The sequence below is a fragment of the Tupaia chinensis genome, unplaced genomic scaffold, assembly GCF_000334495.1.
Source record: "Tupaia chinensis unplaced genomic scaffold, TupChi_1.0 Scaffold149964_2, whole genome shotgun sequence".
Taxonomy (NCBI): domain Eukaryota; kingdom Metazoa; phylum Chordata; class Mammalia; order Scandentia; family Tupaiidae; genus Tupaia; species Tupaia belangeri.
The window spans coordinates 2,312,221-2,321,003 of record NW_006209806.1 but is presented as its reverse complement, the minus strand read 5'-3'; the positions used below and the strand labels follow the sequence as shown (position 1 = coordinate 2,321,003).

General features: G+C 52.3%; 1 protein-coding gene across 2 annotated transcripts in view; it reads left to right on the top strand.

Moving 5' to 3' along the window:
- The first annotated feature begins 5,972 nt into the window (after window positions 1-5,972).
- ARRDC5 (arrestin domain containing 5) overlaps window positions 5,973-8,783 on the top strand; it is a 10,257-nt gene continuing 7,446 nt past the window's right edge. Inside the window, exon 1 of one of the 2 annotated variants that reach the window (XM_006171803.1) lies at window positions 5,973-6,106. In XM_006171803.1, the coding sequence (XP_006171865.1) occupies window positions 5,986-6,106 (121 nt within the window). In that variant the 5' untranslated portion in view covers window positions 5,973-5,985. Of the gene's footprint in view, window positions 6,282-8,783 lie in introns of both variants that reach the window. The other variant, XM_006171802.1, reaches the window with a different exon arrangement.

The window sequence follows — 8,783 nt, the reverse complement described above, 5'->3', positions numbered from 1 at the left end:
GGGGGCGCCGGGCCCAGCCAGTGCTCCCCACCCTACCCACCCGCAGGGCTTGTTTGCTGGTTCTTCCCGCCTCGTTTTCCCGCCTTCTCCCGAGCTGTCCAGGCGGGCGGGCAGGGCTGCCCTGCCCCCTCCACCCTGCCTGTTCCACTCTGGTCAGTGTTGGCGGGCACACAGGTCACCCATGCTGGACAACTACAGAACGGCTGGACAGGGTGGTCCCAGCTGGGAGGCCGACAGTGGGCAAGGACAGCGGTCAGTGGTCTCCAGGGAAGTTCATTCTTGTGCGGGAGAGCTAGATAAGAAATGGAGGAAGAAAGCAGGTGTTTTCAGATAGTGCCGCTGGGCCACGGGCAGTGAGGATGGTGCGCCCACGAGGGCGAGGGCGGAGTGACAGCAGGCACGCCAGGGCAGAAAGAGGTGGTTCCGCTCAATCCAAGGCGGTGGGCCTCTCTGAACAAATGACGTTAGAGCCAAGACCCCAGGGACATTTGAGTCTCAGAAGGACGCCCAAGCTCAGAGGCCGGAAAAGACTTCGAGGTGTTACAGGGGCAGGAAGCAGGCCTGTGTTACCGGGGCAGCCTGGGCCCAGGACCAGAGGAGGGGATAAGGTCAGAGGGGGACATCCAAGGCCACCAGAGGACTGTGGGCTCTCTCCTGAGAGTGGTGACTAGCCTGGTAAGGGTGTAAGAAGGGAAACGCTAAGTTCAACGTTTTTTTCAATCATCTGTTTATTTAATTATTGCTATTTCAAGTTTCACTATAGGCACCTGCCCTACGAGAGACAGACTGAGAGAAAGAAGGAAAGTGAGAAAGCAACCCACAGGTCGGGACTCGAACCAGTTGACCATGTGGTAGTCCAGCTCCCCAACCACCACGCCACCTGCTGGCCCCAGTTCAACACCAAAGACAGAGACAGAGGGGGAAAGTGCGGGGTGGATGGCCACGCCACAGTCCTGTCTCCTCCATTATCCTCTCAGAATTTTGGGTTGTTTTGATTTTTTTTTCTTTTTTTTTGGGGGGGGGATTTTTACTATAGGGCATGTGCACTCAGTGGAAAGACAGAGAAAAACAGAAAGCAAGAATCAGCACTTGAGGGGGTATGGCCCTGCCTCAATCCCTTCTCCAATCTCATCTGGGGATACCGGGCATGCACACATACACACGCGCCTAGCGTGAGTTTCAAGCCACCGAGTCCGGGACTAGAACTGCGATCAACTACGTGGGAGTCCAGCGGCGTAACCATTACGCCATCGGCTGGTCTCGCCTCTCGGGATTTTGGACATGCACACACATGCACGTGGTGTGATTTACAAGCCACCAGTCAGGGACTCAAACCACAGTTCGAGTCCCAGACCTGGTGGCTTGCGTTCTCACTTTCCTTCTGTCTCAGCCACATGGGACCCAGTGCCTTAACCACCACACCACCTGCGGGCCCATGTGAGCTCCTTCTGTTGCCGCCAGGGGTACTTCTGTTATTTCCCCATGTGACTGACAGAACGGGCACCCCAAAGATGTCCGCCTCCTCATGCCTGGTGCTATGACCATGGAGCCTTCCCCGGCACTGGGGACTCCGCCAGTGCGGTGAGATACAGGGAGCTAAGATGGGGGCTACCCTGGGTGGTCCAGGTAGGCCCAGCGTCTTTACAAGGGGCCTCACACGTGAAAGAGAGGCAGGAGGGCCACGGGTGGCGTGGTGGTTAAAGCGATGGACGCTCCCACACGGCCAACCACGGTACCGGTCCGGACCTGGTGGCTTCCTTTCTCACTTTCCTTCTCTCTCTGTGTGTCTCTCTGCTCAAATGGAGAGACACGAATGAATACGTGAAATTTACAAGAAGAAAGATTGGAGGATGTGTCGCCACACAAGCTGATGGGGCTAAGACCGAGGACGCGGGCAACCCCTAGAAGCTGGAGAGGGTGGGAGTGGGTGCTCTCCTGGGAGCAGCCCCGCCCACGCTTCACCGCAGACTCAAGGGGACTTCCGGTCTCCAGGATGAAACCAGTAAAAGCTGGGGCCGGGTAGTGGCACGGCACTAAAACACAATGCTCCGGAAGGCTGACCCCCACGGGGAGGTCCCGGGGTTGCAACCAGGGGCCTCCGTGGTACTTCCATGGTACCCTGACCAGGGGCGGGTCGCAGAACCAAGACCCTGTTGGGAACGCCCCTCCCGCTCTCTCTTAAGAACTATATAAACTTGAAAAGAAATATTTTTAAAAAACAATAACAAATTTAGTGGGCCAGCAGGGGGCATGGTGGTTGAGGGACTGGACTCCCACATGGCTGACCACGGTTTGAGTCCCAGACCTGGTGGCTTGCTTTCTCATTTTCCTTCTCTGTCTGTCTGTCTCTGTCTCTGGTGAGCACAAGTACCCTAAAGCAAATGAAAGGATGAGAATGATAATAAATAAATTTCAGTTAAAAAAATAGTAAATTGGGGCCAACAGGTGGCATGGTGGTTAAGGGCACTGGACTCCCACATGGCCGACCGCATTTCAAGTCCCAGACCCGGTGGCTTGCTTTCTCACTTTCTCTTTCTCTGTCCCTCTCTGGTCAAACTAAAATAAATAAGTAAATAAAGTTAAATGAAGTAATTCTTTAAAAGTAATTAATTTAGGGACAGCAGGTGGTATGGAGGTTAAGGAGCCAGGTCCCCACATGGCCAACTGCAGTTTGAGTTCCAGCCCTGGCAGCTTAAAAATCACACTGGGCACGTGTGTACCCAAAATCTCGAGAGGAGGGTGGAGAGGGGATTGAGGCACGGGTGTTCCCCTTGGGGAGTGATTTCTCCCCTTCCCTCTCTCTGTCTCTCTCTAGCATGCATCCTATTGCAAAAACTCAAATAATATTATTAATAAATTTGTGTCAAGTCAAGCTGCTGAGTCCACGGTCCTTGTTACAGCAGCCGTGAGAGACTCATACGCCCTAATCCGTGAAATTCCGATGTTGCCGTGAACTGCGGCCAACTCCAGGACGGGGTCAGTCCTGTAGAACACATTCCACACAGAGGCCGAGCCACAGGGATGGGCAAGAACCAAGCAGGCCCCCGTGAGTCCGTGACGGTGGCACGCGCTTCCCATTAGTAAGGACACCTGCGTAAAGAACGGGCCGTATTGCTATAAGAGCTTGTCGGAAGGTGGCGTGGTGATTAAGGTGCTGGACTCCCACGTGGCCGACCACAGTTTGAGTCCCAGACCTGGCGACTTGCTTTCTCACTTTCCTTCTATCTCTGACTCTCTCTGGTGAGTGCACATGCCTGATAGCAAAATTTAATAATAATAATAATAAATCTGTTTATTAGTATTTTTTAGTTTGACCTGAGAGGGAGAAGGCCAGGAGGTAAGTCGCCAGGTGTAGGACTCTAACCGTGGCTCACCATGTCTGAGTTAGCGCCTTAAGCACCATGCCACCTGCTGGCCCCTAAATAAATCATTCTTAAAAAAAAAAAAAAAAAGAAAAGAAAAGAAAAAGAAAAAGCTTGTCATCTCTTTGTGCCTGCTATTGGGAAAACCTGATATGGCTGAAAGGAGAAAATTCCTTTTGTATTAAATTCCTAGAGGGTACATTTACTAGCCAGAGAGACAGAGAGAGGGAGAGAGCGTCTCCCACAGGTGTGGTCCTTCTGGCCCTTTTCCCTCCATCTCTCTTCCCATCGGGACACTGGGCACACACCGCACGCACCTGGGGAGTGTTTAAACCAGCTAGGACTAGGATTGGAAGAGCTGCCCATGCAGGGTCTGGTTCCCAAAGCACAGCGCTTAGCCACTGCACTACAGGGCCAGTCCAGGAACACACCCTGTGTGCGTGTGTGCTGTTTTCGTTTGTATTCTCTTGAGAGGTTTTGCCGTAGGGCTTGTGTGCTCCCCAGAGAGAGAGGGACAGAGACAAGGAGACAGTGAGAAATCACCCCCCAGGGGGGATAGTCACACTGCAATCTCCTCCATTTTCTTCCTGGGATCTCGGGCATGAACGCACACACACGTGGTGGGAGTTTCAAACTACTAGATCCAGGACTCAAACCAGGGTCAGCCACATGGGAGTCTAGAGACATAACCACTGGACCATGCATGTTTCGTTTGTTTTTGTTTTTGTTTGGAGAGGTTTTCGCTGTAGGGTGTGTGCTCGCCAGACAGAAAGAGACAGACAGACAGAAAGCGAGAAATCACCCCCCAGGGAGGATGGACACGCCGCAATCCCTTCTCCTCCATTCTCCTCTCGGGATCTTGGGCACGCACGCACACACAGGTGCCCGGCGCGAGTTTAAGCAACCGGGTCTGGGACATGAACTGTGGTCGTCTACGTGGGAATCCAGCGACATAGCCACTGCGCTAACTGCTGATCCACCCCCCGCCCCCCATGCATGTTTCGTTTTAGAAGGGGAGTCTCGTGTGTTGTGACCCTCCCGCCTCAGCCTCCCAAGTCTTGGGACCGCAACCATGCCACCACGTCCCTCTTAGACACACAGCCCTCTTGTAGTGGGTGTGGGTGCGGCTGGTGCCTGGGTATCCGAGACTGAGTAACACAGAAAGAGGCGTCTGGCTTTTCCTGTAGGGAATCCCTGACTGTGGGGATTCAGGGCTCCAATTCCCTAGTCCAGATTTCTCACATTTGCTCACGTTAATCAACCAGGCCCACCTGTGGCACGGTGGTTAAGGCAGCTGGATCCCACATGGCCAACTACGTGGCTCAGGTCCCAGACCTGGAAGCTTCAAAAACATACCAGGCAGGGAACCAGCAGTTAGCGTAATGGCTATGTCGCTGGACTCCCACGTAGTCGACCGCGGTTTGTGTCCCAGACCCGGTGGCTTAAAACTCACGCCAGCGCATGTGCGTGTGTGCCCAGGATCCTGAGAGGAGAATGGAGGAGAAGGGATTGCGGCGTGACCATCCCCCCTGGGGGGTGATTTCTCGCTTTCTGTCTCTCTGTCTCTCTCTATCTGTCTGGCGAGCGCACACGCCCTATAGCGAAAAAAAATTCTCAAAAACAAAAAAAAAACATACTAGGCACACATGTATGTATGCCCCAAATCCCAAGACGAGAATGGAGGAGAAGCAATTTCAGCAAAGCAGTTAGTTCATCTGGGAGGGAGTTCTCTCTCTCTCTCTCTCTCCAGCAAGTACACATGACCTATAGCAAAAAAAAAAAAAAAAAAAGAAATTAAGAATTATTTTGGGGGGCTGGCAGGTGTCGTGGTAGTTAAGGACGCTGGACTCCCACATGGCCAATGGCCGGTCGGGGCTTGCTTTTTCACGTTCTCTCTCTCTCTCTCTCTCTGTCCCTCTCTGGTCGAATTTTAAAAAATAATAAATTAAATAGATAAATAAATGAAATTGAATAAAATAATTTTTTAAATTAAAAATAAAAAGAGTCCGGAACCAACAGTTGGCGTTATGGCTATGACGGGCCCATATAGACGACTGCAGTTCAAATCCCGGACCCGGTGGCTTAAACTCACGCCGGGTGCGTGTGCATGTGTGCCAAAGATCCCGAGAGGAGAATGGAGGAGAAGGGATTGAGGAATGGCCATCCCTGCTGTGGGGTGATTGTGGATGACCCCGAATCAACACACCCACCTGACAGGTACACAGACCACTTCAGGGGATCATCTGATGGGCAGAAAATCCCTTTGGGGTTATCCTCTGGGCTTTCCTTTCTTTACCTGTTAACTGGGTGGACAATGCCTACTCTCCCAGGCTGACCTGAAGAACTCTTCACAGTCAGGCCCCTCAACCCCCCGACGTGATCACGTACTCCCTGTGTAGTGGGAATTGTGGGATATTTTTGTTGTTGCTATTTCCTAGGAAAAAGGGATTGGGCTACAAGTTTAAGATCCAGTGAGGACCGGAAGATTCTCAAGCAGCTACCTGCCCCAAACAACACCCCCTTCCCTCCTGGCCACTGAGACCTCCCGTTTCGGAACTCTGGGCAGAGTGATGTCACAGACCAGTGACCTCACGACAGCCAAGGAACCGAGAATCTCGGTAGCATGGGGAGTGGGGGAGGATGTTTCTCCACCACCCCAACCCCCCATGTCTGTGGTGAAGTCGATCGAATTAGTGCTGCCCAAGGATGCAGTCTACCTGGCTGGCTCCAGCGTAGAAGGGCAGGTGATTCTAACCCTAAACAGCACCCTGGTGGACCCCGTAGTGAAGGTGGAGCTCGTGGGAAGGGGTTACATCGAGTGGAATGAAGAAATCGGGGCAGCCCGCGATTATAGCAGAAATGTTATTTGCAACAACAAGGCAGACTACGTACATAAGACAAAGACCTTCCCCGTGGAGGGTAAGGATGAGCCCTGCAGCCAGCCACGGCCAGGATAGGAGCGTGGGTCTGGAAGCTAACCATAGCGGATAATCCACCAGCCCCCAGGGGTATCCGAAATAGGCAAGGTCTGTCTCCACTCAGAATGATGACCACCAGACACACGAAAATAACAAGACACGAGGAGCTAAAAGCGTATGTCTAGTCCATCGGCTGTCTTTCGGAGGCCCATAAGAAATCATCCTTGAGACCAGAACATGGCATGATAGTTACACCACTGGACTCCTACATGGCCAACTGTGGTTCGAGTCCCAGACCTGGTGGCTTGAAACTCATGCAGGGCGCGTGTGCGTGCGTGCCCAAGATTCCAAGAAGAGAATGGAGGAGAAGGGATTCTAGCGTGGCCATCCCCCCTGGGGGGGTGATTTCTCACTTTCTGTCTCTCTGTCTCTCTCTGGCAAGTGAACATGCCCTATAGCAAAAAATGTTTGCCTAAAAACAAAAGAAAGAGAAAAAGAAATCATCCTTGTTATGTTACAGATAAATCTCCCCCTAGCAGTGAAACCAAAGAGCCAAAATAAGAAACCCTGTGGTCACGGGAGAAGAGTGGAGGCAGAAGAGTGAAGGAGACTTTCCGGGGAGGGCTACCTGATCCCCACTGCCACGGGTTCAGATCTGAAGTCTGCACAGATGCCGGGCCGTCTGACTGCCGCGGAACTCTATGCTCTCGCCGAAACATGTTTGGGGGCGTTTTCCGGGTGGTGTGCAGTCAGGCAGAATGCCTGAGTAACAGCTGGCTGGACGAAGTTTTAGTTTAGACTGTCTCCATGTTAGATAGGGTGGCCGAGGAAGGCCTCCCCAGACAGAGGCAGGACAGACCTGAGGAACGGAAGTGTCACCAGCCCTGCAGGTACTGAGGGACAAATGGCCACATGCCACACCCCAGTGCCACAGCAAGCAGCTGTTCCCTCTCTGTGTCTCAGTTAAGTCCTCTGTAAAGTGCGACTAGAGGGGCCAGCAGGTGGCGTGGTGCTTAAGGCACTGGACTCCCACATGGCCAGCTGCAGTTTGAGTCCTGGACCCGGTGGCTTGAAAATCATATATGCGCCCCAAATCCTGAGAGGAGCGTGGAGGAGAAGGGATTATGGGGTGGCCAGGAGGTGGTTTCTCACTTTCCCTCTCTCTGTCTCTGTCTGGTAAGTGCACAGGCTCTATGGTAAACATTTAAAGGAGGGGGCAGCAGATGGCATGGTGGTTAAGACACTAGACTCCCACAGGCCATCTATGGTTTGAGTCCCAGACCTGGAGGCTTGCTTTCTTTCTCTCTCTCTCTGTCTCTCTCTGGTGAGCTCATGTGCCCTATAGCAAATTTTAAAATAATAGATAAAATGAAATAAATAGTTCTTCTTTAAAAAATGGGACTAGAAAGAAGTCTTCTAAGATTATTTTGTGGGCTAGCAGGTGGCATGGTGGCTAAGGGCACTGGACTCCCACATGGCTAACCATGGTTCAAGTCCTGGACCTGGAGGCTTCCTTTCTCACTTTCCCGCTCTCTCTGTGTCCCTCTCTGGTCAAATTGGAACATAATAATAAAGTTAAAATAATTACTCTTTAAAAAAAAAAGATTATTTTGAGGATTTATGAAGGTAACAGCAAGTCTCGTCTTAGTTCTTTCAATTACCACCAAAACACCCCCAGCCCTCTCCAACCGCCAGCATCAAGTTCCACCTTTCCACATTTCCCACAGACTAAGCCCCCCTCCGAAAGCTTTGACCCAATGGGTTTATTCATTTATTTTTTCTTTCTCTCTCTCTTTTTTTTTTTTTGGAGAGGTTCTTCCTATAGGGCGCGTGCACTCTCCAGAAAGGCAGAGAGACACAGAGAGACAGAAAGGCCATCCCCAGGGGGCATGGCCACGCCGCAATCCCTTCTCCTCCATTCTCCTCTCGGGATCTTGGGCACGCACGCACAAGCGCCCGGCGTGAGTTTAAGCCACCAGGTCTGGGACTCAAACCGCGGTCGTCTACGTGGGAGTCCAGCGACATAGCCATTACACCAACTGCTGGTCCCAAGGGTTATTCCTTCCCTTGACGGTCATTTACCGAGTGCCTACGGTGTGCAAACACCGGGTAAGGTGCTGGGAGCAGGCAGTGGATCGATACACAGGGTTCTGACATCACATCGTTAGGATTATATGTGGGGGACATGATGACAGTAGAAGGGTTTAGGGACATGCAAGGAAAAACTAAAACGGGAAGGTCACAGATGGGGGGTGTGAGAGGGTGCTCCCTGGTCCTCAGCCATCACCCGGCCAATCAGCAAACACTAAGCAGCATTGTGTACTGCACGCCGGAGGCCGGGTTCGTAGGGCAGAATCTCGCCCGCGCTGCTTATGGCTACAAACACCACCTAAAATAACCTTTAGCACCAAGTAGGTGCTCAAGACGTGGATGTTGAATCCCGCAGGCCCCGCCTCCAGTTTCTCAGCCCCGTGTGGGTGGTTTAGGGTGACTCCCCGCCCCC